Source organism: Colossoma macropomum, unplaced genomic scaffold (assembly GCF_904425465.1).
Source record: "Colossoma macropomum unplaced genomic scaffold, Colossoma_macropomum, whole genome shotgun sequence".
Lineage (NCBI taxonomy): Eukaryota > Metazoa > Chordata > Actinopteri > Characiformes > Serrasalmidae > Colossoma > Colossoma macropomum.
In genome coordinates, this window is record NW_023494786.1 from 10,109,006 (window position 1) to 10,133,424 (window position 24,419).

Here is a 24,419-nt window from a genome sequence, read left to right on the forward strand (position 1 = left end):
TTTGATTTACATTCTGTATAGAAAAATTTTTCAGTTAGGTTTGTGCCTGGTGGCTGTTTACTGAATTGCCACGGTAACAGGCCCCATTTACCACTAATTTAATTTATTTTATGCAAACCGTAGGAAAACACTTGTATTCCCACATGGCAGGTTAACTGAACTCTTTGAACGTTAGGCCATGTGATGTCCTAAATTAATACCATATTTATTGTGTACATCATGGATGAAATGTAGAAACACGTCTGTTGAGCTGCACTGGCTTGACATGCTCGGTACTGCAAGTATATTATATGCCTGTGTATGGTAAATGGTATATGTCTGTATGTTATAGTGTCCATTTTAGGACATCCTTAGACCATCAGGTTTTAGACATCAGACAAAACCGCTTTGGGTCTCGGAAAAGACATGAGTTAAAACATGTAAATCACGCAAAATTAGCCTTTTCAAATGGCCTCAAATGAAATGGCTTTGGGGAAGACAGAGAAGAAGACAAAGTTTTAGCTTCAACTCACATGATATCACTGTGTTTTGCTCCTGCGTTTGCTTCAGTGTTGAGGACTCTCAAAATTACCGGATAAAAAGTATTGTTGTTGTTGTTGTTGTTATTATTATTATTATTATTATTATTATTATTATTATTATTATTATTAAGCTATGCATGTAAAATTACTTGGTAACACTGGAACTCTTTACATATTGGTTACCTAAATAAAAAAGATGTCATATGCTGTAATGAGTTGTAATGACAGATTTTGTTCAGTAAAATAACAGTTGTCGTCATTACATTGACTTCTGTCATGACAACTATGTTATGCCAAAGTTGTAGCAGAGCTCAAGTAAACTTTCTTGGAAATAAAGAAATAAACAGTAAACCTAAAGGGAAAATATCCTCACTGAAATCCCCTCAACTCTGTTTAACTGTTGATCGTGTTGTTTTCCACACAGTTATTTCAGTAAGATAACTCTGTTAGCACACACATCTATTTTCAGTGTCAGCAAATGACAAACACCTGGCAAAACTAACTACCACGAATTTAAATTTTACCTCAAATTCAAATCATAACAAACGTGATATGAATTGAAAATTTACTGTCCACGATTTGATAGAATGTCTCCAGTTCTTTCTGTGCACTAATGCTTTTTTATCAGCAACAATAACTGTGACCTCTTATTGGTAACTTTATTGACCCAACGTTTATGAATTGTACTATATGTCAGAATGTTTGCAGACACCTGCTCATCCAACGCTTCTTCTGATGTCAAGGGTATTAATAGTGAGGTTGTCCCCTCTTTGATGCAGTAACAGCCTGTACTATTCTGAACAGGTTTTATATTAGATGTTGGAACATTGCTGTGAGGATTTGATTGCATTTAGGCACAAGAGCATTCATGCAGTCAGGTGCCGATGTTGAATTGTTACTTCTCGATCACAAAGGCCTGTCCAGCTCATCCCAATTGTGTACTTGTTTGGAGTTAGAACCATGATTTTTTTTCTTCTTCTTCATGCTGTGGTCTTAATTGATTTAGCACAGGGCCACAGGAATCAGGTATGAAACTTCTAAAACAGAAGTTACAGAAAAAAACTGCATCAGAGAAGGTTCACATAAGGACCTGTGTGCTGGTCATGTGGAATGGTTTAGGGTTCATTTGACTGCATTGAGCATTGAGTCTGTCTGTTTTACAAGCATAGCTAATGAGTGTGTTAATGTGAGTAAAGGGCCCTCATTTTTCAGAGCACTCTGTTCACGCTTAGACTGTCCCTCAAAGCCCCAGCAATGTTGTTAAATGTCATTCTGTGCTGTCTAACCAATGTAGTGGATCAAATTAGCATGCACACATCATTAATCTGAAATGGGTTATGAATGATAGTCCGTGAAGGAGAGGCCACACATGGCTTTCACCATCACACATACTGAATCTGTGGAGAGACTCCAAGATTCCCCTTTTGACACATCTCACTGACATTTACAGTAGGTCATAGTTAAGAATGACATTATTTTACTTGTGGAGACAAAAATTTACTAAAATGTAAAAGTTAACCTTAGCTGGCAAATACTTATATTGAATAACGTTTATATTGTAGTTACTGTAAGCTAATAGAACATAACTCCTATGGCTAACTCAGAGTCTGATCCTATTTTCTTTTTTTGTTGTTTTTTTATGTCATAAATGACACAGACTGGCTGTAATTGTACGTTTGGTAATGTGTATAAATACATTTTATTCATAATAAGCTTCAAATTAGAGGGTTAGTACTGGACAAATACACTATAGAAACATATAGCTTTTATCAAGCACAATAAAATGACATTTATTACAATTAAGTACAAGCTAGTGATCAGACAGTCAAAGTATAGTTTGAACCAATTTCTGAAGCATAGTGAGAAAAGTAAACTTACCAAACTACCTGTTTTTTTAGGAACATAATAATGTAAATAAAACAGCGATTACAAAGCGTGGCTTCTCTCAAGTGTGGTGTACTTAGTAGACATAAGGTTGTAAGATGTATTCTGCTTGAACAGTATCGTGAATAGTAAAGTGGATAGCTCATTCTGTGCACTGCTGCTATGTGTTTCCAGGGGAACCCACCCCTCCTAAACTGGAAGGCACCCTGCAGCCTAAAGGCAATGCGCTCAGAGTCAACTGGATAAAACAGGATGATGGAGGCTCACCCATCACTCACTACCTAGTGCGATACAAAGCCGTGAGTATTCATGCAGCTCACAAACTGAGCTTGCAGAGAGGCAGAGACACTTCAGAATAAAGAACAATCATTTTTACTTTAGTGGCCAAAAGCACCAGCGTTAGGCCTGTCACAATTATTACATTGTTGCCTGATCACAGTAATTTGAGATATTTGCAAAAATATTTAATCGGACTGCAGTTATTGGCCACAGTCATTCAGTTTCACAGTAGTATTTTATCACAACAAGCACAACGTGAGACAAATTTGTTTTCTTTAGTTGCCTTGAAAAGAAATTTAGCACTGTAAGTTCTAACCTAAAGTTCTAACTTTTAACTGTGTGCTACAACATGTTTAGGGCAAATATTTGTTAATTTGTTAGCTGGAATGCTAATTTTAACCTGTATGCTTGCAGAAAAGTGTTTTCGCGCACATTTTCACAGTCTTGAGAAAATTATATGCTTTGGTTGACTGAGAAACTGTACAAACTGTACTGTTATGCAGAGTACAGTACAGTGTATCTTCTTGTTAACTTCAAAGTAAAGAGCTAGGATGCAAGATGGCTAATAAGCCAGTTTAGCTGCTTTACACCTGTACTTTGGTTGCACAAAATGAACAAAAAATGAATGAAAAGTAATGGAAAATAATGAAAAGTAAACCATAAAATTATTTAACAATTGGAAAAAAATGAATTGCAATTAATTAACAATTAATCGGCAGCTAAAATGTCATGAGTGTGACAAGTCTAACTTGGATGTGCAAGAAATTTGCCTTGGTAAGCTTGTTGCTTACATAAATGGACAATACAGAATGCAAATAGTTATTAAAGCCACAAAGAGTCTTACAAATAAATGGGTCATTGGGGTTGGCAGAGTTTTCAGTCTCTGCTATATACCTAATGAACCATACATTAGGATACGGCAAATCTGCAAATTAACACTTAGTATCTCAGCTAAAAAAGGACACATTCATTATCAGAAACCATTTGCTAAGTTACTTAATTCCTGATTAAAATTGTGTTGTGCCAACATGCTCTAAAGCGGGGTTGGTTGGCACGCATTATGGGAACGTTTGGCACGGGAAGGGGAAAAAAGAAGGAAACGACACAACTAGAACTTTTCATTTGAAACAAAATCAGCAGCCTATAAATAATCGGCATGTCTGACCATTTTTAGCCAATTAATATTTTTGAAATAAATGTAACCTTCATGGCTTGTATAAGAACAAGAATAACAATAAAAACAGCTCACTTTGCCAGTTGTTTATACTTCTTAAACATATTTACATTTTTTTTTAAACATTTTAAAATGAGTGTGTTCAAGTATCCAAAAGTGTGTAATACTAATATATTTAATATATATATATATTTTTAGATTTCTAGATTTAAATAAATTATTTCATTTTGAAAGGATGTTTTTGATACCATGTGAATGCCCTTTGGGCCTGTAATTTTCATAACTGACCCTGTTGCTTGTCCTGCACCCACAGAGAGAGGAATCGGAGTGGAAGCCAGAGATTCGGCTGCCCAGCGGGAGCGAGTACGTGCTCCTGAGTGGTCTGGAATGGGATACAGAGTATGACGTGTTTGTGGTGGCTGAAAACCAGCAGGGCAAGTCGCAGCCCGGCACCCTGACCTTCCGCACCTCCTCAGAGCCCGATGCCACTCCAGGTAAGCTCCTCTTTACACCTCCCTCCATCCCTCACTTTACTTTCTCACATACTGACGCACAACACTAATGGCTGAGTCAGAGCTGTAATAGCACCAAGTAACCAAATGCAGCGAGAAATCGCCTTTTTTTTTCTTTTTTTGCTCACTTTGGCCACTTACACAATATGATGCACTGTTAGTCATGGTCTGACTGATCATCTGTTCCTGGGTGAGTTTGGTGCTGGAACATTACTTATATTTCTATAAAGCAGTGCTCCGTGACTTCGAGTGTTCACAAGTAAAGAAAAAAGGCTCTCTTCATCTCTTCAAATTTTTTGTTAGGGATGTCCACTTTCCACTTTAAAATAGTTTCACATTGCAGACATTCAGACTTCTTGTTAAAAACCTCTCAAACCATGCTTTATTGCTGCAAGTTGTAGATGTCTGTTTGTCTTCTCTACGATAGTATAAATAGAGGGCTATGGGTATGATTAACTACAGACCCCATGATACATTTTTATAACGATACTTGAGCCACAATACGATTCTTTTGCAAATATATTAAAGATTTGTGATTTGCTACTGATATATAGCATAAACTGTTATAGCTTGACTGCTAATTATGCTTCCAATAGTACACTTTCTCTGTTTTGAGCTGATGAAGGGCCCTATTTGTTTGTCTCATTCAGTGTGACATGTACAATGGAGGGGCCCAAACCTTTTAGCTCTCAGTAGAGCAGGTTTGACAATCCGTTATCAACTGTACAATGCTGTAGCCTTAATAGTTAAAAGCGAGCAGTGGCTCACTTAATAGGGCACTGTTGCACACCGAACCTCTAGGAATGTCACCCACATGTACTACATTCTCCTTAACCGATAAACCAACTTTTCCACCTCACCCAAGCATAAAAACTTTTTTTTGCGATATGTAGGCATTTTTTTTTAAATTTCCATCTAGATTTTTTATGTACCTTTTTGGAGAGAAGAGGTGGATGGAAAGCCCTTTACTGGTAGATGGTGGTAACATTCGGTGTCCTGCCCAAGACCAGTTATTAGTATATTATAGTGGTGTTCTTTATTCCTGTATATACAAAAAAATCTGACTTTACTCTCCAAAGAACAAGCTATCGGTGTTATCCACTGTGCTGACATTGACACCATTGGCACTAGCTTTGGTCTCACCAGAAAGAAAAACAAGGCTTTTTAAATAATTAGTTTATTAAATTATAAAATATAAATACTTGGGCGTCCATGTATTAGTACTGTTTTTCACCTAAAACATTGTGTACTACTCTTCTTCTAGCACTTCTTCTCCCACGCCTATTGACAAAGTGGAGCAAAATAGCCTTAACAAGGGATGTGAATGGGATCAGGCTTAATATAGCTGACACTAATCCTTTACAATATGCCTTGAACGGCTTTAATACTGATCTTTCATATTGCACTGAGACATCCCTAATGACTTTCTCTCCATCAGGAGAGTTCTGCAAATCCGAGAGGGGCGTCAAGCCATTGTAGAAATCTAACAGTAGTGTCCTTACACCGCTGACCTTACTCATTTACGCCCAACAGTTCTCTCAGAGTTGCTCTCTTTGGGGTGCTGTTTGGCCTATCGTTCTTCACTTTTCTGGCAGGCTGCCTCAAGTAGCAGCACTAAAGCAATAGAACAGTCAATCTCAACTGTGCTGTCAGACCAGGCCACTTTGAGCTACTATGCATCGGTGCCAAGCTTATGCGCCTTAACTGCCCAGCAGAGGCAGGTTCAGCTCTGTCAGGCGTAGTAAGGCCACATCTGGACTTTCCTGCTTCACTTCGACGTAATGGGCATCTGGTGCAACACAGCCCCGAGAGCCTCTCATTAACACTTTGAGACAGCAGCATAGATGTAGGAGGTTTGGATCTGCGCTCTCACTGGCACAGCAGGCTGGGAGTGGATGGTGTCCAAAGCCTGTTTGTTTCGCTCTTACACCCCTCACACTCCTCTCCTGCTGCTTCTCGAGCAGCATGCCAATAAGACTCTCACGGCCAGCTATCTATAGGCGCCTACACAGGGGCATCCATAGAAATGAGTTTTTTTTCTTTCAGCTAAAACAGTTGTCCTTTTTTTCTTGGTAGCGTGTTTAAGTTTTATGTCATTAAGAGAAGTCTGAAGGTTTAAAGTGTTTGTCAAATGTACTAAGACATTTTCCCTCATTTAACATCATGTCATGCTATCATTGCTACTGTTTTACTTCACTGTTGTATATATTCTGAGAGTGATTTACAAGCAAATCATCAGCCATTTTACATTTCTCCATCAGTCTTCCCAGGACTGATTTATGCTGCTAGGACTGATCTATGCTGGCACTAGCATTTTAGATTTTGGATTAATCTTTGGAATCATAATTCATACAGTCATGGAGACAAAATCATTAACCTCTTTTTAGTTATACATAAATTTAGGGCTGCAACTAATGATTGCTTTGATATTTGGATATTGTATTGACTGTTTTTTCAATCAATCAACTAGTCAAACAATTACATTCCCGCTTTGGTAAAAATACATTCAAATAATGGCACAAAGAAATTTGAATTTGAAAAATCTCCATCCGAAATATGTAATTGCTTCTAGCACGTTTAATCATCAGTCTGTTTCCCTTTTTTGTCACTATTTGCATGATTCTGAGTGCAGCATGTCTGCCTAGACAGCTTGTCATATCTTTGATTAAAGGTTTCTGTATTAAACAGTACTGTGTTTAACTGCGTTTTGTGATTTTTACAGATTTTTTTTAATATAGATTTAAGTATTAGTACACGCTTTATTGTCTCAAAGTGTCCTAAAACAGATTTAACATCGTTCTCTTTCTAACCTGTTCGGAAAGACGGGACTGCATTATTGTGGAGCTTTACCATTTCATTATTAAACTGCTCGCTCAGTATGACAATAAGTCTACTGTGTACTTATCACTGAAATGTTCGCCTTTTCCATGAGACGTTCCAACAGGTCCATCACGTTTACTGGGCTGACATTAACCGCTTAGGCTAGTTAGATAACAAGCACTAACCCTCTATCAGTGGGAGCAGAGAAACTTGGGTGCTTTAGTTTCATTTAATTTCATTTGTGCATCAACGTGCTGTTGTGAAACTCCTACCTCTGTATATTGCGCATTGCATGCAGTGTATTTTGTGAGGCTGGCCTTTTTGAGTTGATCTCCCTTCACCACCGCCATCGTTCAAAGTTCTGCACCTCAAACAATTTCTTCTTATGATGCAACAAAACGACAGAAGCCAGTATATACTGCAATCTTTTGGAATCAACAGACATAAACATTATAGGGCGCTAAAGTAAACGACAGGGCAGCACTGGTTCAGCTTATTTAACTTAATGTCATTATTACATCAATTACATCGAGTAAATATATATTAAAAATATAACTTGTTCAGAACCCCAGTTCTACATGACCAGCTTTTTTGGCAATACATTTTCTTTAAAAAAAAAACTGAACTTCTGAATTCATTGCTGATGTAAACATGCAGTTTTTTTTGCAGCGTCCTTTTGATTGATTTTAGTATCCTGCCTGGAAAAACAGTGGCCATAGCCTGAGGTCTTTTAATGTCTAATTAGAATCTTTTTGTACACAAACACAGGCACTGAGGATTAGGGTTATAATTAGATGTGATAATAAGATTGTCCGCTAAGGGACAGAGCAATTGTTTATTCTGAATTGTTGCCTTGTGTTATCAGACAAGCACAGTGCCAGAATTCACGAAAGCTAACTAACTAAACATAAATCATATGCACTGCCGCCTTACCATTTAAAAAAAAATAAATCAAAGCATGGTTTATGCATCCATAATCTGAAATCTGCTTCATTTCAGTTCTGCTTTATCTCGAGCACTCTCACAAGTCTGTCACAAGCTTATTTCAGAGTCATTCCGCTTAGGCCCAGGTGCCGCAGTCATCAGTCATGTGGAATTGTCCCGGACTGTGTTTTCCTCTCTGTAGCACCGTTCCTCACTCCAAGTCCTAGAGGACAACAGCACTGCTGAGGAGTGTTTGTTCTGGTCCCATCTCGATTCAGTTCTGATTTAGCTCGTGAAGGGCTTGCTAATTAGCCAACAAGTTGAATCAGGTGTGTTAAAGTGAGAGAAACACAGAGCTTAGAGTGATGAATGATGCTCTAAAGTAGTGGTTCTCATCCATTTTGAGCTGTGACCTCCTTTTTGCACTGAAACACACTAGAGCAGCATTGGACTTCAGAGTGCTAGGAGATTCTTCTACAATGACCTCATGCTATGCTTCTGGCTATGGTTATGCAGCTCGTAACCATTAGTGTTAAAACGTTTTATGAGGCTGCTTTTCGAGACTCTTCAAATGTCAGGTTTCTGTCACCACCACTGTGAACAATTCTGCGTCAGTACTTTTCTCTTGAACAGAGCATTTCACATCAAGCCACTCTGAATGATTTTGTTCACGTCTTTACCACCTAATGATGCAAAAAAGTCGGAAATCGTTGGATTCCCCTTTAACCTTGCATGCTGTAGTTTTACAGTGACTCCGTAAAAAGCCCTGGCATAGAGTTGCTGCTGTTTACCATTTCTAACATCTGACTGAAACTTGGTTAGGCTACTCCTTGTATTCACACTCAGTGATGTATCTAGCACTTGAAAAGCCTAAAGTGACTATTTTTTCCTCACAAAATTCTCTCACTGTGTATCAAAATTTGATTGGTTGATTCCACTGGCACTACTTGTTATGTTGGTAGTTAATCTAACATGTAAGGCCTTCAGCCCAGCTCCTGATGCCCTAACCAATAGGAACTCTAGCTTGACTGTATCTACTAAGATAGCACTTGGGGAAAAAACTTACTGTACAGCTTTCTTTATGCATTATGCAATACGTTAGTGTAGTTCATTAATAATCACAATGTATATACATACAAAGTGTTGCAATAATCAAGCAACCTCCCCAAGTTGAGAACCACTGCAGTAGAAGAATGGGTGGCTCTTACTGTTCTTTTGTAGCCACTCTATCCACTGCTTGATTTATTAACTACCCTCACAGGCTTTGCCTTTCGCTGCTATCTCTTTCATTCCGCATTCTTCCTTAACCTAACTTTACCTAATTTAATTTCCAAAATTTGTTTCTGTGTTTTGACGTGTTTCTCTCTTGTTTCTCTTTCTCTCTCTCTTTTTTCCAATGTCCCTCTTTTCCCCCTTCTTCCTCTCTCTGTTTGTCCTGTGTCATTGTGGCTGGTCTTGGATGCGGATGGATCATCACATTCCCACACGCGCAATATATTTTTCTACGATACCCTTGCTCACTTTGCTTTTTCCTGCTCCCATGCGATCCCAATATTTATGTGTTTCTGTATATCTGACACACTGTGTTTGTGTGTTTGTGCATGTGTTCTCCAGTCACACTTGGCAGCTCCTCAGTGACGTGCACCTTGCTATCAGTGGTGCTGTCTCTGCTCCTGGCGCTGTTGCTTTGATAGCACAGAGCGAGAGCGGTGTTCTCATGTTGAGAGCATGCTGGCATTTCCTTATCCATTTGCTGATAAAACTGAGCCTGATGGCATGCATTAACACAATTAACATTAGGGACAGCTATATTTCAAATGACCATATATACAGTACCAGTCAAAAGATTTGACGCATTTGATTGAATGTATGATTCTGATTTTTGATGTAGTCATGTAGTCGTAGCCAGTCCCGCCCACTAATTAGGTTTCTTTTTTTTGTTTTTTGGAAGGCTAGCATGCGAGTCGTCCCAGAACGCATACTTTGTTGCATCTTTTTCTAACTGTCATTTGACCAGGGATACCAAAACTTTTGCATAAAATTGTATGCCCTTTGATGGACTCGGATGGCCACAGAAGGCTGTGGCATCACTGGGGATCCAATTCGCTGCATAATTGGGCCAGTGTTTAGGTGGCTGTACCACTCAGGAGCTGTTAAGACATTTTGGTCTTTTGTTTTGTTACTTGATATTTGTACGGTCCCTAAAAAGTCTTAATTTGACTGAAATTACATTTTGCAAATTAAAGGCCTTAAAAAGTAATATGATGTTACAAAAACAACATTACATATATCATCCTGCTGTAGTTTAGCCTCGCCCATTCATGCTGAAGTCCTGCTTTTTGAATGAGGGCAGAGCTAATTTACATATATCAGTGTTAAAGGCGCAGTAACAAAACAGCCATTTAAGTCTAAGGGATAAAGAGAGGTTGGAAGACTAGTGTAAAAATAATTACAACTGCTTTTGAAGCATAAACTCAGAAAAATGTTATAAAAGAAAACTGATTGAATTGATTGAACTGATTCAAATTGATCAGTTTAACTTAAAGATGCCTGCAGACCCCTTATAGCATACAGATGTAAATATTAAAGCTGATGCTTATAAACAGTGTGTAAGTGTATGCAAAAGTTTGAACACCCTGGTCAAATTACCTTTTTTTTGTTGATTTTCTAAGTGAAAACAAAAACATACATACGAACAAACTTATATATGGCCTTTTTTCCTGTAAATTTAGTGCACATTGTATTTGCTGAATATAACATAATGGAAAAAGTAAAACATAGGGCACAGTTTTTTCAAAATGTTAAATTCAGCAAATAAACAGTAACTGTGCATTAAAATAAAAATGTGTTAACTTATTTGGACTTAAAAAATCAACATATGTTTGTATATGACTGTATATTTCCTAAAGAATTTGGTCTTTTATTATGTTTTTAATGCCCCTCAAGTAGTTTTCAGTAAACAAGGTCTGGGAAACTTCCCAGTCGGTTCCTCATGAAGCTGCTTGAGAGAATACAAACAGTGTGTGAAGCTGCATCAGGACAAATGGGCCTACTCTGAATAATATGAAATATTTGAGTTAAGAGAATAATAAAATAAGGAAAACTTTTCCTCAAAGTGTCCATACGTTTGACTGGTACTGTGTATTATGCAATGCAACTTTTCTATTCAGCATAGTGAAAAATATACTGTATTGTATGGGAAAGACTGAGTGGCAGGCACTAAACTAAGTTTACAGGGGATATTGCGTATGATTCTGCTTATCTGTATATATTTTTAACAGTCTAATTTCACTGAAAGCTGTATAAAATTGTACATTGTATGATCTTTAAGGAAAGACTTTGTAACATCATCAAAATATTATTTTATTATATCTGCAACCTGGAGACTGTTGTTCTGTAAACTTGCTACAGTTGTTGCAAAAAGTGGCATGTATTATGATCACAACCAGAGCTATTGTTTGCTTATTTGGATTTATTAAATTCTTTTTTTATGTAAAATGTTGTCTGTTACAGTGTTCTTTGTAGTGTTTATAACAGTGTTTTAAGATAATCTCAGAAGAACAATGTGTTTAATGTAGCACGGCACACTTTTTGTGGCTTTTATTTTTATTTCAACCTGTAAATTCATTTGTTATGACAGTTGAAGTCATCATCAGATTAGTTGTTGCTGATTTTTGCTGGTGAGTACACTATTTTGTGCTACTGGAAAAAGACAAAAAAAAAGCTTAACTTTGAGTTAACGTCATGCTCAATAACAACTAAGTGTAACTGGAACCTAATGAGGATTTGTATTTTTCTAATTAGTATCTGTCTAATTAGTGCTGTCTGATATGTCTGGTGCTGCTTTTCCACTAGCAGGCAGAGCTAGGTGCAATTAGGTTAGGCCTGCTGCCTTTTTTCCGGAGGTTCTTGGATGCATCTGTGAAATTTCCTGGCCCATGTTGGTCCTTATTCAATTCAGCAGTGCAGAACCTAATCAGGGATTCATAAACTCATTAAACAGACATTTGCATCATAATATTAAAGAGAATTCAAGTGTCTTATGAAATGCTAATGAATTAGCCAGAAAAGCTATACTCATTTGCCATGATGAGCAGTTGGGTTTCTGAGACCAGAGCCTAAGCCTGGACTTAATGAGATTTTTAATAGTGAAACTGTTGACATTGGTTGGTGTTGACATTGGCAGTATGCCTGGGCAACATCTAAAAATAATTAGCAAGATACTTTCTTGTTAAAAAATTCAGTATTATTGAAAAAATACTGTGTCCAGCTTAGGCCTACCTACTGTTTTATTTAAGATCTGTAATGAAAATCTCTAATTAAAAACTGAAAGTTGGGATTGCAGAAATGTACATTTGTGGTCGTTTCTTCTCTTCAAATGACACACAGAAAGGTGACTTATATGCCACCTGCTGGAGAATCTCCAGACTGCTAAACATGCACTACTTGAGTAAATGAGTGAGTTCTAAAGCCTCATCCATGTATAGCAGAGGCTCTGTGAAATTCAGCTGTAGATGCCTGTGGGAAACCATAAAGTATTATTTAAGTATCTCCTGCTCCAGAGAAATCTGCAGCAAGGACGGTGGAAATTTGACTCTACTGCGACCCAACGTCTTATTAATGACCCATAATAATTCATTATTTTAACAGTAAAACACAATACATTATATATACATAAAACATGTTCGTATTATTAAAGATTTCTTAGCAAGCTGTTCAAATTGAAATGAGTTAACTCTAGTTCTCTACCTATTCTCATTCCCAAAATGATTATTATTTTTGAAGCACTGTCATCTGCTTTTTTTTGTCAGTCCTCACAAATATCAGATTACATTGGCCTATCATGCCTACATTGCAGTTCAGTCTAAGACTAGGCTCAGTCATTGTCCACAGTTTTAGCCCATTGTGATTTAGGGTCAATAGGAAATACTTCTGCGGATGTAAAAATAGACGTGACAAATGGTGACATTTGCATTCATGTGTTTTACATTGACACACAGGAAGAAAAGTGGAAGAAAACAGAGACCTACATATCTATACGCAGAACATTTCATTGCCTTTTGAGGAGCCGTACGTCCATACTGACAAGGTTGTTTGATTATTTAATCTGCTTCTTATGTATCGTTATGAACCTCCACGAAAACAATTATTATTAATGCAACTTTTTGAACTGAGAAAAAAAAACTTAATTCAGTGTTTCTGTTGCTGATGGCTTCAGACTGACGTCTACCTTCAAATATGTACTTGTAATGGGAAAAAAAGCTGGAACTAGGCCATTAGCTTGCTTGATTCCATCTCTTGAACCTTCTTCTCGTTCCATATGGTACTGGAAAAGCAGCATCAGTGTACAGTCTCAAGTTTTGCTCAACTCACCCCAGTGTTTGATCTACTCATCCAGTGTTCATCTGTGGTTTGTCTAATCCTTGTAGTCACATGAGTAGAAATAACTCATGCTTACCTGACTGTAGTATTTGCATTAAGCATGCATGTCTTGCGTGTTTGCATTTGGGTGAGTAATTCTCTCCCTTTCTCTCTCTCTTTTCAAGACTCCATGGAGGACGGGGCAGGACTGAACACAGGGGTCATTGTTGGGATCCTCATCTTGGTGTGTGTGCTGCTGCTTCTGGCTGTGGATGCCACCTGCTGCTTTCTCAACAAGTGTGGCCTCCTCATGTGTCTCTGTGGCAAGCCTGGGACGGGCTCAAAGGGCAAGGACATTGAGGCTGGCAAAGCCGCATTTGTGTAAGAAACTGTAGTTAAATGTTCAGATAAACAGCACTTGAAGCTTCCATCTTTGAGAGAGGAGAGAACATCAAGCTCCACTCTTGCTTTAGATCTGAAAAAATCCACAGGTGTTTCTATCCTTCCACCGTTGTGGGTATGAAAGGATATGTAGCCATCAAGATGATTTTACTGAGAAAAAGAAAATAGACAACAAAAGAACTTTGGAGGTGTGCAAAAATATTCCTGCAGATTTCTTTGAAAAGCTGAAAGCAAATCACCTGAAAAGAATGGAAGCTGTAGTGAAGGCAACAGCTAGAAAAATTGTATTTTATTTAGTTGTTGAGGCTTTAATGTGATGTCCTGTTAAATATGCTTTCTGCTTTTGCTGTGAAACTTTAAAAAAAATGAAGAACTTGACTGGGAATTGAAGCAATAGTGAACACTGAATTTTGTACAGTACTGTACACACCACTCTTGTTAGCTACTTTAACCCCAAATTTGGACACCAACTATATCCTGGTTGTTTGACTAAATTTAAGGGAAGGGGTAAATTGTAACACTACGCTTGCACTTGGTAATGCAGCTAAAGAATGTGCATGTACTCAAATGGTTGGTTGGAGTGGTTTCACCCTCAGCTGCAGATGTTCTAGTACAAAGACATGATTAGATTAGCCTTTTACATCTCAAGTCTTGCTGGGCACAGGAGACATACATAAACCAAAGCACTAATGAGCTCATAAAAAAGCAACTCAGTGCTCTATGATGACTTCATGTGTCTCTCTCCATACAGTAAGGACGAGTCCAAAGAGCCTATTGTGGAAGTGAGGACTGAGGACGGGCTCACGGCCAATCACGATGCAGGAGGGCACTCCGAGCCCAATGAGACCACGCCCCTGACAGAACCAGAGTAAGTGTGGTGTAATGTGGTGTGATGCACTCTCTATAGTACTGTGCTTTGTGAGCTTCGGGAGGCAGAAGTGTCATCATACACATACCACCGAGTCACCGTTACCCACACATGCACACTGCATCGAACAACACGTCCTGTATGTTAGCGGTAAACTATACTGTGTGTTGCATTATCTGATACAAAATGCCATTGTTTGTTTAGCTGTATATATTTTCAGTTTTGTTTTCTGTTCTTCTTGTGTTTCTCTTTAGTTCTTCCCTAATCTTTTTTCCCTTTCTCTCTTTCAGTCTCTTTGAGACTGCACTTCTGTTTCTTCCTTTAAAAACTCCTCTGGAGATATCTCTGTCCTTCCTCTTCTTTATGGTACCATATAGCACTATATCAGAATCAGAATTTCGGTTACACCTCAGAACCCACAGTAGCAATAGAAATAGCTGAATTCCACCAGGCATACACACAGTCACACCAGCCCCAGTGCACTGGATGGGCATTAGAGGGCCAGGCCCACCATGGAGAACCACCGTGCCCTCTCTGCCTGTGTCCTCCGCCAAGCAGCTCCCAAGCAATATTTAGTTTAGCATCCTAAATACTTAAATACTATCAGTGTATTGTTTGGTCAGTGTCAGGAAAAATAGCAGAAAACATGTATTTAACAGATAATTAGACAAAAGCCTCAACAACCAAATATATCAAATTTTTCAGTATTCAAGTGTGTTTACCCTTTACCTTTATTACAGCTTCCATTCTTTTCTGGAGACTTGCTTTCAGCTTTTTCAAAGAAATCTGCAGAGATGGTGTTTCACATCTCCAAAGCATTTTTTGCTTCTCACAATTCAAATAATCCCAAACACATTCAGTGATATTGAGGTTAGGAAATTTTCTGGACTGCAGATCCAATCAGTGTTCAAATGTCTCTGTCCCCTGCGCTGAGAAATTTGAGGAAGTTTCCTGTCATTCATGATGACGGGAGAGAGAAAAAATTAATTGGAGCTTTGTGTTAAAAATTAAAAAATATGAGTGTGGCCGCTCAATCAAAAAGTGCATGAGCAAGACATAACTAATTTTTCACGTTTAGTTTTTTCTATAAATCCTTTTTTCTGCATTATTTCTTCTTTATCTGTTAAGGCTATAAACCAAGATAAATGTAGCACGCTGCTGTGTTCTGTGAAAATATCACATGTATATCCTTATATATTTCTGTGTATACACATAAATGCAGTAAGTCAAGTGGTCTTGTCGTTGTCAATATAACTAAATATATGATGTAATCTAAAGTGCAGATACACGACGCTGTCAACTGTGTGCAGAATAGCACAATAAATGCACAAAACAGTAAATGGTTATGACAGAAAGGGTCTCGATTAGTCAGTAACTAATAGAAAAACAACTATAAAATAGATGGCATAGTAATATAATGAAAAATATATCACTCTATTAATAAAATGTGTTACTCTTTCCTTCTTTTTTCTTTCTTTCTTTCTTTTTTGTTTGTTTTGCTTTAATTTATTTCATTTCATTTTGTTCTGTGTTTTTAGAGCAATAGCTCCACCTTGTGGTTGTAGGTGGCTCATCAATCTGGCACCATTATCAATACTGTATTTATAATAACATCAGTATTGCGTATGCCTGCAGGTGATTGGTGTCTCTCCCTCATTCTCTCCCTCTCTGTGGCTCGATCACCCTCGTGTGTCTCTGCTCTCTCTCCCTGCTTCTCACAGGCGACTGGCCGAAGCTGCGGCCACTGTGGTGGACTTGCCTCTGTCCGTGGCCACTAACTCAGACACGGCCACTGACACCTTTGACCTTAGCCAGAGCAGCCCTGTTAGCGAGAGCACCACTCTAACGTCCAGTATTACAGCTCCTCTCCCCGACCCCAAACCTGCCACTGCCACAGGCCCCGAGACCAGCACCCCTAAGAGCTCCTCCCAGCCACTAGCCAACTCCCTGCTGTCCTCTGATGCTCAATTGGTGGACCTAGCTGAGCCTGTCCAAACCGAAGCCCCTCCCACTGTTCGTCAAGACGCTCATATTACTTCTCCGGCGTTCGCTACCCAGGAGCCTCCTGCTCTTAGCACAGAGAAGTCATCCAAAGAACCAGAGAAAGAGCCACAGCTGAACAGCTTCTTACAGAATTTACACGAGCCCGTCCCGCTGTTTGCTAGCCCCCAAATTGTCCCCTCAGTGAACCATGAGCTCCAGCTAGATGGAGGCACCCCCCAGGCTTCAGAAACACATCTCCCCCAGGATGGCTCACACGCTCTGGGCACAGCTGGCTCCAGCGGCCCATCTGCTCCAAAGAACGAGTATGGACCTCTCTAGATGTTCAGTAGATGTCCTCTTAGTATGTCTGCATGTGCATGTACGTGTGTTACACCCATACATCGTTTTTCTACACTTGTCCATTGGTGCCGTGTGCATCTCTGCATGCCCTGCCGTTCCCCACCCATTATCCTGTGCTTATTTCTAACGAAGATTTCTCCATAACAGGAAAATCTCAGAGGAGGAGAAGAGCAGGTCTGAAGAAGAAGAAGAGCTGAAGAAGCTCCAGCCCGAAGCAATGGCACCGAACGCTATCTCGCAAACAAACGATCTGGAGAGCATGGCATGATCCGGCAGGCCTGCAGGAAGAAGAGGCAGCGTCGCGATGAACATGAAAAGTGTTCATTCTACAGTGCCCTTAATGAAGCTTTTTTTTGTCTTTCGAACAAATTGTGTCAGAAGCTTAAGACTGGAGTCAGGTGTACATAATGTATGTATGCCTTTTTCCATTTCTCGTTCATTTCCGTTAACGAAACCTCAAGAAATTGCTGTTGCTCTTTTATGAGTTCATCGCGACAGTTTGTATTACGTTCAAGCTCCCCAATATTTCTCAAGAGGGTGTTTTTAAAGAAAACAAAAAAAAAAACTGGGCATTCAGGAGAATTTACAGCACATATTCAGTGACACTCAAGACATTATTTTATTTTTATTTACTTATTACATTGTTGAAATGTAAATGGTTGCTCCTATTTTTTTATCTTAAGTCTTTGGAGGGCTAGTCTTGTTAAATAGTTTGATTGTATATTTTATTTACATTCCGTTTTCTTTCTTACGCGTTTGACGCACTCTCTGTGTTGTATCTTTATCATATTTAAGCTGACAGAAGTCGAAAGGAATGATCTTATGAACGCCTATCGTATGGAGACGACCAGATGACGCAAGCTGATATTCTTCAACGTTTATTTAAATTGTTAATTATTTTTTTATTATTGTAATCGTTCACAATGCTTTTCCAAGAGCTGGGGTTTTAACAACTATTAGCGCTGTTCTTCTGTTCCTCAAACCCTGCTTGTAAAGCGCTGAATCAGACCATTTTTATACTGTGTACCTCTGGGAGGGGAGGGGACAATACAAAGTTTGTATTACACTGTTGATCGCAAGCTTGTGCACTGTGATTGTGTATTTTATGAGTTTTGAAAATATCTGCATAGCTTGGTGGTGATGGGTAGTTGATTTTCCTTTTACATAACATGATGTAAATTGATAGCTAACATTGGCCTGTCTAGAACAGGATCGGCAAAGACACTTCTATTACTCTATAAAGTGTTCTTACTTCACCTTTCATTGCATGACCGTCTGCTTGCCCGCCGCTGACGTTCAAGGAAGAGTGTAGGTGACAGTTGGCAGGTCCGAATTGTACGTGCATGCCCAGAGCTCTGTGTAAGCCTGTATGTGGGCTTGTGACCAGATCATTGAATTGATTGTTTTTTTGGTGTTCAGAGTGATAAACTTTTTGTCCAGCAGCAAGACATTCAGACTCTGGGTTACAAAGAGGAATGTTCCCAAATTATGCTTGTACAACCACTATATTCTCAGTCAGTCTAACTCAGCAGTTGTACCTTGTATCTCTGGGACGGATTCATGTGGTGAAAAATGAAGGTGAAGGACAGCTGTGCTTTAATTTGTTAAGCGTCAAAAGAACATGTCATAAGTTGTGTTGTTCTAACACATTTTGATTAAACTAATTGAAACAAAAAGGCCTTTGGCTTTTTATGATTACTCACATTTTCTTTTTTCAGATCGTTCTGGTACGGCACACACTGCGGGACTGCATTTTGTGCGGGATGTACATAAAGCCTACACTCTTAGCAAAATGGGTTCCCTCAAAACTGTAGTGGAACCCTTTTTGGTGTTATATGAAACCATTTTTAAAAGCATTCTTTAAAGAATAACTGGTTTTCCATCATAGAGAAGAACCATTTGACTATACAAAGAACCATTTATGCATGCAGATGGTTCTTGGAGTGTTCACGGTTCTATATAGAAACATTACATTTACTAAAGAACCAATGACTTTTTAAGAGTGTAGTCTTGGGCTGGATAACACTGTTGGTGAGAATTTTCAACCGTCCACATCTAGACTAAAGGTGAAGTGGGGGCAGTCGTTGAAGATACATAAACCACTGTCAGTAAACTGAGTGGAGGTCTTGTTATTTTCTAATGATCTCAGTTTTTGTTCACATGACATTTGAACTTTTTATGGATGTTAAGAAGTAAAGTCTTACATAAATTCCTCCTATACATTCAATAAAAGCTCGTCCTGATAGCTGTTCAACCAGTGGCCAGCAGATGGCACCATTTTCCCTTGTAAAGCCAAAATATCTCTTCCAGTGGAAGTGTACTACCTTTGACCAACTACACATTATTTTTAAAAGCAGACTCTATAATTAGAGACACTACTAATGTTCCACAGTGTTCTAGGAACATGGCAATCCACAGTAACTCCTTTATAGTCACTAAATGTTCTACTAAATTCTGAATTAAGCATGCCAGACTGTCATAGCGTGTCACAGCAAGCTAATGCAGTATTAAAGTCAACCTGAACTGAAAATTGACCTTTTTTTTTCCCACCTTTGCTAGTTTGTGTGCCTGGACATATTAAGCATAATTCACCATAGCATACAATTTAAAAGACTAAATTATTGTTTATAGTCTTTCATCACAATGTAAGAAAGAAACATCTTTTGCGTGTTGGTGATGTCACTGTGCACCAGCAAGCGGGGAATTTTACCCAGTAATAACATGTTTCACCTCCCCACCTGTCATCGAGCAATACTTTCAGTTAACTCTTTAATAAAACGTTACCCTTGGAAATACTTGATATGGAAGGGAGATGCATAAGATTTTCAATTATGTTGACCTTAATATCACTGTTTGAACCTGTTATTTCCCTATTTTCTTATGTTTCTTAAGCACTTGGCTAAGAAGGAAAGACATTCTTCACTGAAAACAGTGATTCACAGAATTTACTTGATTCAAAACCTGAATCAAGTAACACAATTTTGTCTTTCAGTTTACTTTTGGCAGTCATGCTGTAGATATAGACTGTCTGTTATTCATATGAAAATGGTGCACACATTTGAATCAGGTGAATTCAGTGTATCATCTTGAAAAATCCACAGGCCGAGATCACAGAGTGACTCTCGAGATATCGGAGGATTCTAACCTATTTCTCAGGAGCTGTGCAGTGTGACTGTTGCCTGAAATCGGTCATCTCTGAGGCGTGGGATTGCCTTTTCCAAGAAGAACAATAGACAGAGAACAGGACAGCTGTGTGCATTTCTTCTGCATCACAGAGCTCGGCCTGAGTGGGTTACTGAGGCTACTACCGTCCACTGATTCGAACGCGCACACACATAGGCAAAAAAAAAGCACAAACCCTCCACTGTGACCGCTCGACCTGTGGAACCACCTTCGTGTCTTCAGACTTCTCCGCTGTGCTCAGGCCACTATACCATGCAGGATATTTTTGAAGCTGTGAAAGTTGCAAGACCCTCTATCTCAGTCTCATTGCCTATGCAGAGATGCAGCTGTTGATGGAAAAGGCTTTTGGGCCTTGGAGCTCCTTCATGCATCAGAGACCACATCCACCAGCTCGTAAAAGCAGTCCAGCTTTAGAGATGCTTTACATGAATTAAATGTGTGAGAGTCTTCCTCAGTTTTTAAAACAAAGTCGTCTCAAAATGTCACAAAATAGAGGCCTCCGGAATTAATATTGATCCAGGATTAATTCTAGCCATTCACTAGGTAGTGCACAGGGTTCATTTTTTCCTGAGTGTTTTTACTGATTGCTCAGACAGGGGTCATTCTCATGAAACATGAAACATTCTCATGAAAAAACAATAAAAAACAATACTGATATCATTTAGTAGATCATTTGGAACTCTACAGCTAAAAAAGAGAAGTTGTTCAATTTTCCGTTTAAAAGTTTGGGGGGGGGTTTTGCCATTTTTTTTATCCTATTGCTCATTAATGCAATGTGTTTATGTATCTGTTCCTCATTACTTGTACTTAATTTGTTTGGTTGCTTTTAGCTGCTTAGTTCCGTTAGCATGTTTTTTTTTCTTGTAAGCTCTAAGCAAAAGGAAATCCAATTTTCTACCAAAAAAGTAAAAATGTCAGTGAGTTGGTATTTTATACATGCATACATACACACACAACATATACATCGCTGTTATTGGAAGAAAACTTGTATCTCCAAAATGATAACTTTACAGGAGAAGGAAAAAAACTACTTTACATTTAATGTAAGTCAGTGAACCAGACTTTTTTCCAAGTCATTTTGGTCCACTTCTTCTGGTCCATTCTTCATGAAATTTACACACAATGTGAAGGGCAACAGGCATTTTCAAATTACAGAAAAAAAACTGAAAAACGACAAAACAAAAAATTGGGAAATATAGAAATATAGAATTTTGTTACTTACGTTGGAAACTGGCGCTAAAAAATCATTCAGATTTACTTAGAATATTTCAACCAGACATCATTTGCCAAGGAAAACATTAACTTATAGTCATTTCAGTTTTTTCCAGGTTGGGTCTAAGGATTAGTCTTGTTTCATAAGAATAACCTGGTAGATTTGGTAAAGTAAACGTGTAAAAGGCTGTGTTCATATCTCACTTTAAAGTTTTGACCTCCCTCACAACTTTCCAGCAAACCAGTCATCCACACACTCATCCGTAATGCTGAAAGACAGACTGTTGTTCTGCACCTCTAATGCTAAAGCCTGAGGTACTCTGTGTTGGGATCCACAGCTGCTCTCAGTGGGGAGGTTCAATGTTCCAAACTTCTGTACAAGCTGAACGTTTTGTTTGTACCTAATGCTCCATAATAATTTTTCCACAAATTTACAGACAGACTAAGTTTAGATTGCTTTAACGGTTTGTCCCTGAATTTGCAGACAGTTGGTAACTGAGTCGGTGCCCTTGAAACCACAGTCTGACCATATCCCTCCCAGAGTGACCACCGTCCACTGACAACCAAGAATGAAGAAAAACAACCTGTTTGTGGATGAGAACTCAGTGTAGTGTGGTAGTAGTTCAGAGGTAGAGACAGAACGATACTGCTATTCTTTTCCAATACTGATATTAAAACCTTGATTATTGATACAGATCTAATATGTTTAACTTGAGATGATCATCTAACAGGAGGCTATAACGCTCAAACTACTCACCTTACGTACCTATTGATACTAATATGTCATCTCCACGTACAGGCTTGAGCATGTGCAGAACAACCCAGCTTTGTGTATTGGCTGCTTTGGTGAGAGATGAGAAATTAATTTCTTTTAAATGTATGTACAATTCAGTCACTGAGATGTAAATAAAGTAATTTGATGTGAAGTGGTTCCTTTTAGAGAAACTTGCCAACTCCTTTACAGTGGAGGTGACGGGAACCAGAGGTCACCATGTCTGCAGCTCAGATGTAGATCTGAGATATTTTGTTAACTATGCAAAACCATCAGTGAACCTTCTGAGTTTTTATATGTGATGTCAATAGTAAAACTGGTAAATCTGATAAAATAAGTTTTCTTTGTGGACTATTTTGCCTTATAACACCCTGCATGTACCCCTCCACCATGAATAGGTTTTTAAAAAGTATGTTTTGGTCAGAAATCCTCTCTCAAAACTGTCCAGTGTCTCAGGAACCAGGCAACCTATTCGTAAACACTTCATGTAATAACTGTTTGTAAGGGAGCTTTTAGAGTCATTAAAGTCTTCAGACGTCAGGTTCCTATCACCACCACTGTGAACAGTTCTGACTTTTCTCTAGAACGGAGAGTTTTACACCAAACCACTCTGAACCACTTTGTTTACATCTCAACCATTAAATTATGCAGGAATTTTTTAAAAATGGTGGAAGTCTCCTTAAACATAGTTTACACTTTCTTTTGTACAGGGTGTTGTAGAGGTGGGCGATACGGCAAAATGTAATATCATGATACTTCTGAGTTTTTTTATGATACATGATATGGCAGGATGATTTTGATAAATGCTATGAAAACTATGAATTCAATCACTTGTATTCCTCATTTCACACACTGCTCTAAATCCAAATAAGCAGGACTAATTCTGCTTTATTTCTAATCAAACATGCAGCTTGGGGTGATGTTTTAAGTATTGACGATATCCACGATACGCTCAGAAAAAGCATATTGTGATTTAATTGATCACGATAACGATAAACATCGTCATACTGCCCAGCTGTGCGGCATCATAAACTTTGAAAGAAAAAAGTGAATAAAATGAAAATGTGAGGTAACCGTGACAGACAGCAGAGTGTCCGGCACGTCAGTAAATCTTTAGTCAATAATGTGAGAAAAGGGCCAAAAAAAGGGAAAAAAAACCCAAAAACCAAAACAGCCTCTCCCTCTCGCGCGCTTCCAACAGAACAGTGAGTCAACACCGTGACGTCAGCGCCGCTCGTTTGCATATCCGAAAGTGGAGTGAGCGCGCGGAGCGGCTTTCTGCGAATCCTCGGTTCGTCGCGCCCGCGCAGATGCCTTAAAAACAACAACAAAAACAAGAAGAAGAAAAAGAGGAAGAAGAAGAGGAAGAGGAGCGAGGCGGGTAAGCGGCGCTGCTCTGCGCGTGTCTGTGTGTGAGAGCTGCGCGGTGCAGCAGGTAGAGCGGCTGAGGAGCGTGTTTCAGAGTCAGCCGAGGTGTTTTGGGCTCCAGCGCTGCGCTCTGTGAACCTCCGCTGCTCACGGCTGCTTTTCCAATCACGCTCCCACGTGCGAGTGAGTGACTCGAATGGAAGCAGATCGAATGGCAAACTGTTGCAGTGCGAGCAGCGCGAGCTCGGAGCAACTTGCCAGACAGCCAGGTGCAGCAGGCGCTCGGCTCGTGCACGCTCGCTCGCGCGGGCAGGTGAGCTGCTTGATCTAGTGCTGCATGCCGAACGGAGCGGATGACCGTTGCCTCACTTGGCTTTCGTCTCTTTTGTTTTCTATTTTTTCACCCCGTCCTGTGCGGGTTAGAGGGAAAGTCCACCCATTTTTTCAAAATTTCGTTAAGATGTAAACAGTCATTCAGAGTCATTGTAGATACTCAGATTTCTTCACAGTGGTGGCGATTGGAACCAAGGGTCACGATGTCTACGACACAAGTATAGCCATTTATTTACTCTCCTGACCACCAGTGAGTCTACACGTGCCTTCTGAGTTTAATATGTAGTGCCGATGATGGTAAAATAGTCATAAATCTGAAAAAGTAAGTTTTCTTTGGGGACTATTAAAAACGCCATGCATGTACCCCTCCACCGTGGATGGATTGAAAATAAATGGATTCAAATACATTTAAGCCAAAACTTTATCATGCGACGGTGTGTCAGACACCAGGCAGCATATATCT

General features: G+C 39.0%; 2 protein-coding genes across 7 annotated transcripts in view; both read left to right on the top strand.

Annotated features, from left to right (window-relative positions):
• ncam1b (neural cell adhesion molecule 1b) overlaps positions 1-18,765 on the top strand; it is a 101,458-nt gene extending 82,693 nt beyond the window's left edge. For 4 of the 6 annotated variants that reach the window (XM_036560543.1, XM_036560554.1, XM_036560547.1 and 1 more), the window contains 6 exons: positions 2,580-2,704; positions 4,172-4,352; positions 13,661-13,856; positions 14,629-14,745; positions 16,467-17,051; positions 17,236-18,765. In XM_036560543.1, the coding sequence (XP_036416436.1) occupies positions 2,580-2,704; positions 4,172-4,352; positions 13,661-13,856; positions 14,629-14,745; positions 16,467-17,051; positions 17,236-17,356 (1,325 nt within the window). In that variant the 3' untranslated portion in view covers positions 17,357-18,765. Of the gene's footprint in view, positions 1-2,579; positions 2,705-4,171; positions 4,353-9,728; positions 9,929-13,660; positions 13,857-14,628; positions 14,746-16,466; positions 17,052-17,235 lie in introns of those variants that run through there. The other 2 variants (XM_036560566.1, XM_036560575.1) reach the window with 2 other exon arrangements.
• A 4,712-nt stretch (positions 18,766-23,477) lies between these two features.
• zbtb16b (zinc finger and BTB domain containing 16b) overlaps positions 23,478-24,419 on the top strand; it is a 72,261-nt gene continuing 71,319 nt past the window's right edge. The window contains 1 exon segment of the mRNA XM_036560586.1: positions 23,478-23,636. The gene's annotated coding sequence lies outside the window, so the exon portion shown is untranslated.